At 41.0% G+C, this 16,273-nt stretch overlaps 1 protein-coding gene across 2 annotated transcripts in view; it reads right to left on the bottom strand.

Annotated features, from left to right (window-relative positions):
• RIMKLA (ribosomal modification protein rimK like family member A) overlaps positions 1–16,273 on the bottom strand; it is a 51,549-nt gene that overhangs the window by 12,575 nt on the left and 22,701 nt on the right. For both annotated transcript variants that reach the window (XR_012130134.1, XM_037002338.2), the window contains exons 3-4: positions 15,011–15,097; positions 683–886 (exon numbers count right to left, since the gene is read on the bottom strand). Coding sequence is in view for 1 of the 2 variants with exons in the window: in XM_037002338.2 (XP_036858233.2) it covers positions 683–886; positions 15,011–15,097 (291 nt within the window). In the remaining variant the exon portion in view is untranslated. The remainder of the gene's footprint in view (positions 1–682; positions 887–15,010; positions 15,098–16,273) is intronic.

Raw genomic sequence — 16,273 nt, 5'->3', positions numbered from 1 at the left:
CAAGAGTTTACATCTCTCAGAACATCCCATTCAACACAACAGGCCACAAGCTTTATCAATAGCTTAATGGAATGGGGTTATGCATTTAACTGAAACATAATCTTCAGTTTTCTAATAACATCATACATAAAAGGAAAACACAATTTCCAATTATATATATATATCAACATATATATATAAATCAATTGTATATATAATTTCCAAAGCAGAATATGCTCTGCTTCCTGCCATTGCCTTAGTTTAGACCCTCATTATTTCTTGCCTGAGCTGTTGCAACAGCTTCCAAACTCATCTCCCTGCTTCCCGCCCTATGCCTTCAATCCATCATCTACGCAGATGTCAGTTTCTCTCAGACACCGATCCTCATGTCCCTCCCTTGTTTAAACCTGACTGCTAAGTCCTAACACCTACTGGATAAGGTTCAAACCTCAGGGTCCTGACACCCCTGGCCTGACCTCCAACACAGCACTTAAACCCATCCGTCTCGCCACCCTCCCCAGCCCCCACTGGATTGCTTGCTGCTAAAGGAAAGGGCTTTTCTTATTCTTATCTGTGATCCTGGTGGCAGTCTAACCAGATGGAAGGGATTGATACCCATTTACTGAATGGGTGCAAAAATCCTAATGCAAAGTCCTGATGGTCTCCCATGACCAGTAAACTGACTCTGAGATTTGTGCCTTACCAAGAGAGCAGTTGCTCTGCATCCGTCCATCTGTGGAGCAGCGAAGCATAGAGCCTATCACCCGACCACCTACCACCACCACTCGGATATCTTTTCCATGGGACTCCTTCACGTACTTCTGGAACAAGTAGGGCACATCATGGCGGATCAGATGGCAGATGTCTGAGAGGTGATGTTTATCTCTTGCAAGAAAAACACCTTTTCCTTTAAGAAGAAAGACAAAGAGCCAAGAGAAGTAGTTAGGGGAGGGGAGCCTCTGAACCCAGTCCTTGCCATCCCATTCCCTGTCCAGGTGTCCTTGATTCCTTCTGAATTTGCCTCACTCTAGCCCTTTCCATTTCTCTGACTAGATCCTCTCTTCTTATCAAATGGCCATTGAACCTTATTTTCTCTTGATTTTGCTCAGGTCCCTCTCCCTCCAAAACAATACTTTTTTTTTTTCTGTTGTTGTTGTTATTGTTGAAGTATAATTGATATACAATCTTATATTGGTTTTAAGTATACAACACAGTGGTTCAACATTTACCCATATTATTAGATCCTCTCCCCCACTAGTGCAGTTACTATCGGTCAACACAAGAAGATGTTACAGAATCATTGGCTGCAATACTTTTTTTTTTAATGAGATAATTATGTATTCCAGAAACACAGAGAAGAGGCCAAAATAAAATCCTAAGGATCTAGTCAATTCAGTTCCAAAAACAGTACATTTCCTATCACCCCAGAATGCTGATTAGGCAAGAGTCCATGTGTAACTCATTTTTTTAAATCCCCTAAACCTCACACTGAGCTTGATTCACAAAGCAGGTTTCAATCAGTGTTTACAGAATGCAACCAATTGAACATACGTCAGAGAAATTCCAAGTCTAGATGGAGAGAGACCCACAAAAGATAACTTCAGCACAGCATATTATGGCATTAAGAGAAGTCTATGCAAAATACCATGGGAATTCAAAGGGGGGAGCACTGACAGTTGTCCTTCCTCTTTTTAAATGAAAGAAACTTATTATTTGGTTATAACCATTTAATTCTAAAAGAAATGAGCTATACTTCTACTGATCTCTGGGGAAAGAATTCCTTCTTGGCTCTAAATTCTTTATTTTCTGTTTGAATCAACAATGCTTTTGTAATTATTTGGCATCTGCTTTCTATTTGCATATCAGCTAACAGATCTGGGTTCCTGATAGGTTTGCTCTAAAAATGTGACATGAGCATACCCAGTCTGAGCATTCCTGTTAGCAAATATGGAACAAAGAGATGGTTTCCCTAAGATTTGTGTCACCACCTTAAAGGAGGTGGGACCCTTCTGAAGTCTTAATAAAATGAGCGATGGGTATCAGCTCCTAGTAGCATATAATACAGAAAAGTAACCTCCAAAACATGTCTCAATCATCAGGTATTTGGTACCAGGAGATCTGGCATCTGGCAATAATGGCTGGGATTCAGTTATAGGTACTGAGGGTTCTCTGAACATTAGGTAGGATTTTCAGCAGAGAAGGGGGTTAGAAATAGAGACTTGGTTCCTTGGTTCCTGGCAGATGTTCTAATATGGGGTTTGGTTTGTGGTTAATAAAGAAACACGGTTTTAAGGCAAAGAGGGGAAAAAAAGGGAAGAGCATTAAGATTAGTTAATCAGGTACTGTGTGCCAATTTTGTTTTATTTTTTTCCCGTTCACACTACCTACTAGCCCTGTGAAACCATTAGGACAAGGACAGTTATTTACAGAAAAGGAAAATAAGTATCCACAAGGTTAGAAACTTTCTCAAGGGCACAATCTGCACCAGTCCACTGTCATCTTTAGATTTATTTCCACATGCTAGAGTCTAACAGCTTCTATAACTGTGTTTACTCCTATCAGTTTCCCCTTAGATATTATGTGTTAACAGTAGCAATGAAGAATCTGAAAATGAAATTGAGAACACAATTCCATTTTCAATAGTATCAAAATGAATTTAAAAACTAGGAATAAACTTAAAGACGTACAAGATTTATACACTGAAAGCTATAAAACATTTTTGAAAGAAATTAAAGATCTAAATAAGTAGAAAGAGATCCCATGTTCAGAGACTAGAAGACTTAATATGGTTAAAATGACAACACTCCTGAAATTGATCTACAGATTCAATGCAATCCCTAGGAAAAGCCCAACTTCCTTTTTTGTAGAAATCAACAAGCTGGTCCTAAAATTTACATGGAAATGTAAGGAACCTCAAGTAGCCAACACAATCTTGAAAAAGAAGGACAAAGTTGGAGGACTCACACTTCCCAATTTCAAAACTTACTACAAAATTACAGTAATCAAGATAGTGTGGCTTGGCATGAGGATAGACATATAGATCAATGGAATAGAACTGAGAGCCCCAAAATAAAACCTCATAGAGATGGTCGGTTGGTTTTTGGCAAGACTTCCGAGAGCATTCAATGGGGAAAGAATGGTGTCTTCAACAAATAATACTGGGACAACTGGATTTACACATGCATATGAATGAAGTTGAACTCCTTCCCCACACCATAAAAAAATTAACTCAAAATGGATCAAAGATCCCAATGTAAGGGCTAAAACTAAAAAACTCTTAGACTGAATCTGTGTGACCTTGGATTAGGCAAACACAAAGTAACTAAATGAAAAAACAGGTAAATCAAACTTCATCAAATTCAAAGCCTTTGGTGCATCAAAGGACAATGTTAAGAAACAGAAAAGACAACCAGCAAAACTGGAAAAAAACATGTTCAAATTACTTATCTGATATGGGTGCAGTAGCCAGACTATATAAAGAATTCTTAAAAACTCAGTAATAAAAAGATTTACTAATCCAACTGAAATGAGTAAAGGATTTGAATAGATATTTCTCCAAAGAAGATATACAAATGGCCAATAGGTGCCTGAAAAGATGTTCAACATCATTATTCAGAAGGAAATATAAATAAAAAACCACAATAAGATACCATATTACACCTACTAGGATGGCTATAATAAAAACAAATCACATATTTGAAAGTTACCAAGAGAGTAAATCTTAAAAATACTTATCACGAGTTAGGGAGCCAAGATGGCGGCGTGAGCAGAGCAGTGGAAATCTCCTCCCAAAAACACATAGAGCTATGAAAATATAACAAAGAAAAATCTTCCTAAAATAGAGACCACAGGACACAGGACAACATCCAGACCACATCCACACCTGCAAGAACGCAGCGCCTTGCAAAGGGGGTAAGATACAAGCCCCGGCCCGGTGGGACCCGAGCGCCCCTCCCCCCGGCTCCCGGCGGGTGGAAAGAAACCGGAGTGGTTTTTTTTTTTTTTTTTTTGGCGAGTGCTTTTTGGAAGCCTTAAAGGGACAGGGACCCCGTGGCTAGGGAGGCAGGGTGGCGGGACCGGTGAGCGGGTGCCTGGGACCAGCACTTGAGGACGGAGGAAATCGTGCGTTTTTCCCCTTTTTTTTCCTCTTTTTGGCGAGTGCTTTTTGGAAGCCTTAAAGGGACAGGGACCCCGGTGCTAGGGACGCAGGGTGGTGGGACTGGTGAGAGGGTGCCTGGGACTGGCGCCTGAGGACAAAGAATATCCCGCGTTTTTCCCTGCGGGACCGGTGGGCGGGTTCCTGAGACCGGCACCTGAGGACGGAAGAAATCGCGCGTTTTTCCCCTTTTTTTTTCTCTTTTTGGCGAGTGCTTTTTGGAACCCTTAAAGGGACAGGGACCCTGGTGCGAGGGAGGCAGGGCGGCGGGACTGGTGAGCGGGTGCCTGGGACCGGCGCCTGAGGACAAAGAATATTGCATGTTTTTCCCTGTGGGACCAGTGGGCGGGTGCTTTTTGGAAACCTTGAAGGGACAGGGACCCTGGTGCTAGGCAGGCAGGGCAGCAGGACCAGTGAGCGGGTGCCTGGGACCGGCGCCTGAGGACAAAAAAAAAAAATCAAGTGTTTTTTCCTTTTTTTTTTTTTTTCCTTTTTCTGTTCCCTCTCTAATTGTTGCTGTTTTTGTTTTGGTTTGGAGAGTGCTTTTTGGAAGTCTTAAAGGGGCAGGACAGGTCACTTAGACCAGAGGCAGGGAATCTGGGGATCTCTGGGCACTCTAACCCCCTGGGCAGCAGGGAGCACAGAGGCCCCTTACGGAGATAAATAGCCTCCCAGCCACTCCCCCTCCAATGGGGCTACACCATTTTGGAGGAGCAGCCCCAGCCAGGCCATGCCCACAGCAACAGCGGAGATAAACCCTATAGCAACCAGGCAGGAAGCAGAAGCCCTGTCTGCACACAGCTGCCCAGCACAAGCCACTAGAGGTCGCTTTTCTCCCAGGTGAGGAAGGCCACAAACCAACAAGAAGGGAAGCTCTTCCAGCGGTCACTTGTACCAGCTCTGCACACTATCGCTATCACCATGAAAAGACAAAACTACAGGCAGACAAAGATCACAGAGACAACACCTGAGAAGGAGACAGACCTAACCAGTCCTCCTGAAAAAGAATTCAAAATAAAAATCATGAACATGATGACAGAGATGCAGAGAAAAATGCAAGAGCAATGGGATGAGATGCAGAGAAAAATGCAAGAGCAGTGGGATGAAGTCCGGAGGGATATCACAGATGTCAGGAAGGAGATCACAGAAGTGAAACAATCCCTGGAAGGATTTATAAGCAGAATGGATAAGATGCAAGAGGCCATTGAAGGAATAGAAGCCAGAGAACAGGAACGTATAGAAGCTGACATAGAGAGAGATAAAAGGATCTCCAGGAATGAAACAACACTAAGAGAAATATGTGACCAAGCCAAAAGGAATAATATTCGTATTATAGGGATACCAGAAGAAGAAGAAAGAGGAAAAGGGATAGAAAGTCTCTTTGAAGAAATAATTGCTGAAAACTTCCCCAAACTGGGGGAGGAAATAATCGAACAGACCATGGAATTACACAGAACCCCCAACAGAAAGGATCCAAGGAGAACAACACCAAGACACATAGTAATTAAAATGGCAAGGATCAAGGACAAGGAAAGAGTTTTAAAGGCAGCTAGAGAGAAAAAGTTCACCTATAAAGGAAAACCCATCAGGCTAACATCAGACTTCTCGACAGAAACCCTACAGGCCAGAAGAGAATGGTATGATATACTTAATGCAATGAAACAGAAGGGCCTTGAACCAAGGATACTGTATCCAGCACGACTATCATTTAAATATGATGGAGGGATTAAACAATTCCCAGACAGGCAAAAGCTGAGGGAATTTGCTTCCCACAAACCACCTCTACAGGGCATCCTACAGGGACTGCTCTAAATGGGAGCACCCCTAAAAAGAGCACAGAACAAAACACACAACATATGAAGAATGGAGGAGGAGGAATAAGAAGGGAGAGAAGAAAAGAATCTCCAGACAGTGTATATAACAGCTCAATAAGTGAGCTAAGATAGGCAGTAAGATACTAAAGAAGCTAACCTTGAACCTTCGGTAACCACGAATCTAAAGCCTGCAATGGCAATAAGTACATATCTCTCAATAGTCACCCTAAATGTAAATGGACTTAATGCACCAATCAAAAGACACAGAGTAATAGAATGGATAAAAAAGCAAGACCCATCTATATGCTGCTTACAAGAAACTCACCTTAAACCCAAAGATAAGCATAGACTAAAAGTCAAGGGATGGAAAAACATATTTCAGGCAAACAACAGTGAGAAGAAAGCAGGGGTTGCAGTACTAATATCAGACAAAATAGACTTCAAAACAAAGAAAGTAACAAGAGATAAAGAAGGCCACTACATAATGATAAAGGGCTCAGTCCAACAAGAGGATATAACCATTCTAAATATATATGCACCCAATACAGGAGCACCAGCATATGTGAAGCAAATACTAACAGAACTAAAGAGGGAAATAGACTGCAATCCATTCATTTTAGGAGACTTCAACACACCACTTACCTCGAAGGATAGATCCACCGGGCAGAAAATAAGTAAGGACACAGAGGCACTGAACAACACCCTAGAACAGATGGACCTAATAGACATCTATAGAACTCTACATCCAAAAGCAACAGGATATACATTCTTCTCAAGTGCACATGGAACATTCTCCAGAATAGACCACATACTAGCTCACAAAAAGAGCCTCAGTAAACTCCAAAATATTGAAATTCTACCAACCAATTTTTCAGACCACAAAGGTATAAAAGTAGAAATAAATTCTACAAAGAAAACAAAAAGGCTCACAAACACATGGAGGCTTAACAACATGCTACTAAATAATCAATGGATCAATGAACAAATCAAAATAGAGATCAAGGAATATATAGAAACAAATGACAACAACAACACTAAGCCCCAACTTCTGTGGGATGCAGCGAAAGCAGTCTTAAGAGGAAAGTATATAGCAATCCAGGCACACTTGAAGAAGGAAGAACAATCCCAAATGAATAGTCTAACATCACAATTATCAAAACTGGAAAAAGAAGAACAAATGAGGCCTAAAGTCAGCAGAAGGTGGGATATAATAAAGATCAGAGAAGAAATAAACAAAATTGAGAAGAATAAAACAATAGCAAAAATCAACGAAACCAAGAGCTGGTTCTTCGAGAAAATAAACAAAATAGATAAGCCTCTAGCCCAACTTATTAAGAGAAAAAGAGAATCAACACAAATCAACATAATCAGAAATGAGAATGGAAAAATCACGACAGACTCCACAGAACTACAAAGAATTATTAAAGACTACTATGAAAACCTATATGCCAACAAGCTGGAAAACCTAGAAGAAATGGACAACTTCCTAGAAAAATACAACCTCCCAAGACTGACCAAGGAAGAAACACAAAAGTTAAACAAACCAATTACGAGCAAAGAAATTGAAATGGTAATCAAAAAACTACCCAAGAACAAAACCCCGGGGCCGGATGGATTTACCTCGGAATTTTATCAGACACACAGAGAAGACATAATACCCATTCTCCTTAAAGTGTTCCAAAAAATAGAAGAAGAGGGAATACTCCCAAACTCATTCTATGAAGCCAACATCACCCTAATACCAAAACCAGGCAAAGACCCCACCAAAAAAGAAAATTACAGACCAATATCCCTGATGAATGTAGATGCAAAAATACTCAATAAAATATTAGCAAACAGAATTCAACAGTATATCAAAAGGATCATACACCATGACCAAGTGGGGTTCATCCCAGGGATGCAAGGATGGTACAACATTCGAAAATCCATCAACATCATCCACCACATCAACAAAAAGAAAGACAAAAACCACATGATCATCTCCATAGATGCTGAAAAACCATTTGACAAGATTCAACATCCATTCATGATAAAAACTCTCAGCAAAATGGGAATAGAGGGCATGTACCTCAACATAATAAAGGCCATATATGATAAACCCACAGCCAGCATTATACTGAACAGCGAGAAGCTGAAAGCATTTCCTCTGAGATCGGGAACCAGACAGGGATGCCCACTCTCCCCACTGTTATTTAACATAGTACTGGAGGTCCTAGCCACGGCAATCAGACAAAACAAAGAAATACAAGGAATCCAGATTGGTAAAGAAGAAGTTAAACTGTCACTATTTGCAGATGATATGATACTGTACATAAAAAACCCTAAAGACGCCACTCCAAAACTACTAGAACTGATATCGGAATACAGCAAAGTTGCAGGATACAAAATTAACACACAGAAATCTGTAGCTTTCCTATACACTAACAATGAATCAATAGAAAGAGAAATCAGGAAAACAATTCCATTCACCATTGCATCAAAAAGAATAAAATACCTAGGAATAAACCTAACCAAAGAAGTGAAAGACTTATACTCTGAAAACTACAAGTCACTCTTAAGAGAAATTAAAGGGGACACTAATAAATGGAAACTCATCCCATGCTCATGGCTAGGAAGAATTAATATTGTCAAAATGGCCAGCCTGCCCAAAGCAATATACAGATTTGATGCAATCCCTCTCAAATTACCAGCAACATTCTTCAATGAATTGGAACAAATAATTCAAAAATTCATATGGAAACACCAAAGACCCCGAATAGCCAAAGCAATCCTGAAAAAGAAGAATAAAGTAGGGGGGATCTCACTCCCCAACTTAAAGCTCTACTACAAAGCCATAGTAATCAAGATAATTTGGTACTGGCACAAGAACAGAGCCACAGACCAGTGGAACAGATTAGAGACTCCAGACATTAACCCAAACATATATGGTCAATTAATATTTGATAAAGGAGCCATGGACATACAATGGCAAAATGACAGTCTCTTCAACAGATGGTGCTGGCAAAACTGGGCAGCTACATGTAGGAGAATGAAACTGGACCATTGTCTAACCCCATATACAAAGGTAAACTCAAAATGGATCGAAGACCTAAATGTAAGTCATGAAACCATTAAACTCTTGGAAAAAAACATAGGCAAAAACCTCTTAGACATAAACATGAGTGACCTCTTCTTGAACATATCTCCCCGGGCAAGGAAAACAACAGCAAAAATGAGCAAGTGGGACTACATTAAGCTGAAAAGCTTCTGTACAGCGAAAGACACCATCAATAGAACAAAAAGGAACCCTACAGTATGGGAGAATATATTTGAAAATGACACATACGATAAAGGCTTGACGTCCAGAATATATAAAGAGCTCACACGCCTCAACAAACAAAAAACAAATAACCCAATTAAAAAATGGGCAGAGGAACTGAACAGACAGTTCTCTAAAAAAGAAATACAGATGGCCAAGAGACACATGAAAAGATGCTCCACATCGCTAATTATCAGAGAAATGCAAATTAAAACTACATGAGGTATCACCTCACACCAGTAAGGATAGCTGCCATCCAAAAGACAAACAACAACAAATGTTGGCGAGGCTGTGGAGAAAGGGGAACCCTCCTACACTGCTGGTGGGAATGTAAATTAGTTCAACCATTGTGGAAAGCAGTATGGAAGTTCATCAAAATGCTCAAAACAGACCTACCATTTGACCCAGGAATTCCACTCCTAGGAATTTACCCTAAGAACGCAGCAATCAAGTTTGAGAAAGACAGATGCACCCCTATGTTTATCACAGCACTATTTACAATAGCCAAGAATTGGAAGCAACCTAAATGTCCATCGGTAGATGAATGGATAAAGAAAATATGGTACATATACACAATGGAATACTACTCAGCCATAAGAAGTAGAAAAATCCAACCATTTGCAGCAACATGGATGGAGCTGGAGAGTATTATGCTCAGTGAAATAAGCCAAGTGGAGAAAGAGAAATACCAAATGATTTCACTCATCTGAGGAGTACAGGAACAAAGGAAAAACTGAAGGAACAAAACAGCAGCGGAATTACAAAACCCAAAAATGGACTAACAGGTACCAAAGGGAAAGGAACTGGGGAGGATGGGTGGGCAGGGAGGGATAAGCGGGGGAGAAGAAGGCGGGTATTAAGATTAGCATGCATGGGGGGGAGGGAGAAAGGGGAGGGTGGGCTGCACAACACAGAGAGGACAAGTAGTGAGTCTACAACATTTTGCTAAGCTGATGGACAGTAATCGTAATGTGGTTGTTAGGGGGGACCTGATATAGGGGAGAGCATAGTAAACATAGTATTCTTCATGTAGGTATAGATTAAAAATTAAAAAAAAAAAAAAGGAAGGAAGGAAGGAAGGAAGGAAGGAAGGAAGGAAGGAAGGAAGGAAGGAAGGAAGGAAGGAAGGAAGGAAGGAAGGAAGGAAGGAAAGAAAGAAAGAAAGAAAGAAAGAAAGAAAGAAAGAAAGAAAGAAATAAAGAAAGAAAGAAAGAAAGAAAAGGGGGATTACTCCTTGATAGGATAAAACTATTGGCAAATCAAAGATCAACACAAGCTTTAAATATCCTTAATGTTGATCACTGAAAGGGTGTCAGATGATCAGCTATGGAGGTACTCTTTTCTGATAATATTCCTTTCTCTTAATAAAAAAAAAAAAAAAGCAGTTACTGTGTGCTGACCTCCAATGAGTTCTGCACAGTGTTATAGAGGGCATGTCAAAGTGTGGGCAAAGGGTCTGTTTGTTTCTATGCAGAAGATGAAGGCCTAGCTTGGATACCCAGAAAATGAACTAAGATACGATATGAGGAGGAGCTTCCGGCATCAGCACTCTCTGGAGGACTTGTGCCAGGGGATGATCATCAAAAAGCCTCCACAGGGATCCGGACGATGCTGCGGTTGTGGCTGCATCCAGCCCACCGTCTCCTGGACTTGCCATAGGAATGAGGAGGGAGATGTCTAGGCTGGCATGTGCATACAGTGAGACAACGAATTTGACCGGATCTGTACTGTTGGAACTCAACCAGGAGTTGGGAGGGGTGCAAGGTGTAGCACTCCAAAATCTTATGACTATAGACTATCTACGGTTAAAAGAACATATGGGATGTGAACAGATCCCAGAAATGGGCTGCTTTAATTTGTCTGATTTCTCTCAGACGGTTCAAGTACAGTTGGACAATATCCATCATATCATAGACAAATTTTCACAAATGCCTAGGGTGCCTAAATGGTTTTCTTGGCTTCACTGGAGATGGACGGTAATTATAGATTTGCTTTGTTTATGTCACCATATTCCTATTATGTTAATATGTGTGTGCAAATTAGTTAGTAGTTTAAAACCTATACATACTTAAGGTACTCTACAAGAAGATATGTCAAAGAAATAATCAATCCTCCCATGTTTCCTTCCATATGCTACATCTGTAGCTTTTCTTCTTTCTTCCTAATTACAACCCTTAAATAGAATTCGTGCCTCATATCGAATTTACCTAGTATCACAATTCCTCCAGGTGGTAAAGATACCTCGAGACAAGTGCTGGGCATAGAAGCCACAGGGCATAAATCAGCAAAGAAGTAAAAAGCTAACCTTTTCAAACAATATGGCTTCTCTCTCACTTACCAACTTTACATTTCCCTGTATGGCCCTGGAAGATAACTGGTTAGCCAGAGACGGGTAAGATTCCTCAAGGGAGGAACAACCTAAGACAGGCACAGTCGCAGGGGGGCCATCAGGTGAGAATTTGGGGATCAACAGAGGTGAGGCTCAGAACCTCACCCCCCCTGCTTTGAGAGAAATCTTCTGCATCCGTGGATATTTTGCCGCCCTTGTCTAGCCTGGATTAATACTTAGTCCATAGGCACACACCTGATCATCTGATCATCTACATTTTCCCTCTTACAGCACTGAACTATGTTTTCTATCTTTATCTTGCATCTACCTACCACTTCAGCATTTTATTAAAAATAAAAATAATAATAATAATAAAGGGAGAAATGTGGGATCAACATATAAATCAAGTACAAAAATCAAACAAATATTCATATTTGACCTGATTGTTTATAGGTCATAATGCATGATCAAAACCGAAAGTTTCTGTGATGAATGCCCTTGTACTGTTCACCATGTAAGAATTTATTCACTATGTAAGAATTCGTTCACCATGTAAGAACTTGTTCGTTATGCTTCAGAAGATTGGAGACTGACGAGAATTAGACTTGAGATGGATTAATGATTGTACATTGAGCATTGACCCCCCTATACTGAATTGTATTGTTGTTAACAACCATTTGATCAATAAATATGAGAGATGCCCTCTCAAAAAAAAAAATACTTATCACAAGAAAATTCTTCAACTATATAAGATGATGGATGTTAGCTAGACTTATTGTAGTGATCATTTTGCAACATACACAAATATTGAATCTTGTACATTTGAAACTAACATAATATTGTATGTGAATTATACCTCAGTTAAAAAAATTTTTTAAACTAAAATAATAAATAAAGTGGGCCCATACATTACTAATGCTTGGAAAACATGCATTTTGGTTTGTGGTTTGCTTTTATGAGAGAGGTATGGTGACTAATTACTTAATTTGTCAAGGCAAAATGGACATTCATATACTTACATTCTAAAATTAAGCCTGCTTATTTTTCAAGCTATAAACTTTCAAATTAATATATGCAATACAAAAGTTTTATTTAGTATTCCTTAAAAAAATCAATAATAAATGAATGAATGAATAAAACTGAGATAAAATATACATAATATAAAATTATAAAATTGAGGGTTGGGGAGGATGTAGAAAAAATCTCATACACTGCTGGTGGTAATGTAAAATGGTGTAACTGCTGTGGAAAACAGTTTGGCAGTTCCTCTGATGTTAAACATAGGGTTACCATATGACACAGCAATTTCACCCTTAGGTATATGCCCAAGAGAAATGAAGACTTATGTTTACACAAAAACTTGTATACAAATGTTCACAGGAGCATTATTCATAAGAGCCACAAAGTGGTAAAACCTAAATGTCCATCAACCAATGAAAGATAGATAAAATGTGGTATTATCCATACAACAGAATATTACTGAATCATGAAAATGAATAAAGTACTGGTCCACACTACAGCATATATGACCCTTGAAGAGGCTGTTAAGTGAAAGAAGTCAGACACAAGATGCCACACAGTGTCTGACTGCATGAATATGAAATGTCCAAAATAGGCAAATTCATGAACAGGAAGTAGGTTAGTGGTTGTTGTAACTAGGGGAAGGGTGACTAGGGTTGACTGATTGCTAATGGGAATGGGATTTCTTTTCAGGGTGACAGAAATGTTCTGAAATTAGATAGTGGTGGTGGTGGTACACTATAATGAATATACTAAAATCTGCTGAACTTAGTATAGTGAATATACTAAAATTCACTTAAAATGGTGAACTTTTTGTTATGTGAACTGTAACTCAATTTTTAAAACATTTACAAATACTACATAGTCAGTTCAATTTCTGTTTATTGTCTGCCTTACCATTCTATAGTGTGAACTCTTTGAGGGCAGAAATTTTTGTTTTGTTCCTTTCTATACTCCGAGTGCCTAGCAGAGTCCCTGGCATTTTGTAGGCATTCAGTGAGTATTAGTTGAATTTTGTTATGTATATTTTACCACAATAAAAAAAAGTCAGTTGAGAGACACTGACTGTTAGCACTGTGGCATATCTGAATAGCACTAAGGGCCCCACCTTGCTATCTAAGTCATTTCTCTTAATTAGCAGGACCCCTCTCCTCGCACAGGTCACTGAGCTCACACCTGCTTCTGCATGTTTGCTCATTTGCTTCCTCCAGTTCAAATCCCACACTCCCACTGAAGTCCCTTCTCTTCTAACAATGCTTTCCCCACCTCGCGGCACACTTGGCCCTGTTGGGCTCAGGCGTGCACCTGGATATGCCGACCACAGCAGTCATCACCCTGCAATGTGACCTACTCTGTACACCCAGAAGCCCCTGGAGAGCACGGACTGGTCTAGCTCATTTCCACTGCACAGTCCCTCCATCACAGGAATGGCTCATCACATGTCCATTTAGGGTACTCTTCTCACTCCAGATGCCCTTAGCATATGCCATCTGGACGTCATTAGGAGGTGCCTGCTCAGACACCGCAGGAGGACTGCTTTCTGCTGCATACGTGCTCTTCATCAATGACAGGGGCCCCACTGTGTACTGGGTACTGCAGTAGGTGTTAAGAGACAGAGATGCACAGGATCTGTTCCCACCCCTGCGCAGCTCAGTCAAGGGGGAAAGGCACATGAACCTCTAACTGTCCTGCAGCGTAACACTATGCCAGAGGCATGAGCAAAGTGCTACAGAAACAGGAAGAGAGGAGCAAGTAATTTTGTCTGGAAGAGAGGGAGGGAGAGCAGGGATGCAGAAGGAAAAGAAATGACATCTGGACTGGCTTAAAGGATGAGCATAAGTTCACTAGAGGACAGAGGAAGATGGCATTCCCAGCAAAGAGAAGAGAGCAGAGGTTTAAAGAGGGGAAAGCACATGGTCTAGCTGGTGAAAGAGAAGTATGGAATGGATTACGGAGGGCTCACATGGCCAGAGAAGGCTGCAAGGGAAGGCAGAGGCTGTCCATCCAGGGCCTTCAGCACGATGGGGAGGAATATACGGACTTTGTCTCATAGACAACAGTCTCTTGGGAGGGTTTTCAGCAAGGGAGTGAAAGGAATAGACCTATGTTTCAGAGAAATTATGTCCCAAAAAGAATACTGGATGTACTGGCAGAGGAGTTAGGGAAACCAGTCAGAGTCAAGTCAGGAGTCTGCTGAAAGAGTCCAGGGAACGGACAGGAACGGACGTGACGCGTCTGCCCAAAGCAAGGATGGTGGGGACCAACCGTGAGGAGGGAGCGAGGGAGGGGCCACACTGCAAGCCCCTCAGGAGGGAGCTCCATTTCCCCAGGTGGCGCCCCCCACCACGCCTGATGAGGGCTCTGTTGGGGCAGAGCCACAGCCCCAGCGGGAACCCAGCGGGAGCAGCACTGACCCCGGTGTCCTCGCGTGCTCTTCACCACAACCGGGTAGCCCAGGGGCTCGGCTTCATCAATCATTTTTGAAAAGTCTTCATGCCCACCTGCCAAGAAAAGGTGAAAATCAATGAAGGTAAGGCTGATGGGAATGGTTCAGCCCAGCACTGCCCCTCTATGAGAATGCTTTCAAGGCCTCATGTCCCTCTGATGAAAGCAATTCGGACCCATTCAATCTGACAGACATGCACTGTGCACCTGTAATATCAAAGGTGGGAGCTGAGAGATAAGGAAACCAACACTTATCAATACTTCTATGTGGCAAAGGCTTCACATGCTCTAGAGCATGTAATCCTCATAACAATCCCATAGGCAGGGCAGGTACTTGTCCCTTTAAATGGCTAAAGTAGGCAGAATTCCAAGTTGGCCCCCAGGATTCCTACTTGCTGGTGGTACTTGCTCTATATAATCACCTCTCTTGAGTGTGGGAGGGACCAGGGAATATGATGGGCTAGCATTCCTGTGATTAGGTTAATAATCAGTTTACTTGGAGTTCATCAAAAGGGTGTGGGGGCCTGACCTAATCAGGTGAGCCCTTCAAAGGAAGGTGAGGCACCAGAGAGACTCTCCTGCTGGCCGTGAAGGAACAAACTGCCATGCTATAAAGAAGGCCATGTGGCAGGGACAGCGGGCAGCTTCTAGAAGCTGAGAATGGCCCTCAGTTGATAGCCAGTGAGAATGTGGGGACCTCAGCCCAACAAATGCATGAAACTGAATGCCAACAATCAGTGAGCTTGGAAGACCTCAGACCACAGATGAGATCACAGGTGTCCTTTGATTTTAGTGTGGTGAGACCTGAGCAGAGAACTGGGAGAGCTATGCTGTGGCTGGACTTCTGACCTACAGAAACTGACAGATAATAAATGGGTATTATATTAAGGTTCTAAATTTTCAGGAGTTTGTTGTGCAGCAACAGAAAACCAATATCCAAAGAAACCAAGCCTGGGCATTTGTCCTACCTAAAGTTAAGGCATGACTCCAAAGCCTGAACTGGCTCTACTATATTCCTTTAATTCTTAATTTTAAAAATATGAATAATAATGTATATTAAAATCTTTATAAATTGCTTTACAAACTTCCTTGCTTTCCTATACATTTGAATCTTTGGGGGACCATTATTCTGCCTTTCACGGGGTATTGTAGTTCATCAATTTTTGCAAAGCAAAATACTCTGGAATACTACTAAGACCTGTTTCATTCACAAAAGTCCTAATGACTGAAAA

Source organism: Manis javanica, chromosome 4 (genome assembly GCF_040802235.1).
Source record: "Manis javanica isolate MJ-LG chromosome 4, MJ_LKY, whole genome shotgun sequence".
Lineage (NCBI taxonomy): Eukaryota > Metazoa > Chordata > Mammalia > Pholidota > Manidae > Manis > Manis javanica.
The sequence above is the reverse complement of the archived record's forward strand: the minus strand, read 5'-3'. Positions and strand labels throughout refer to the sequence as shown.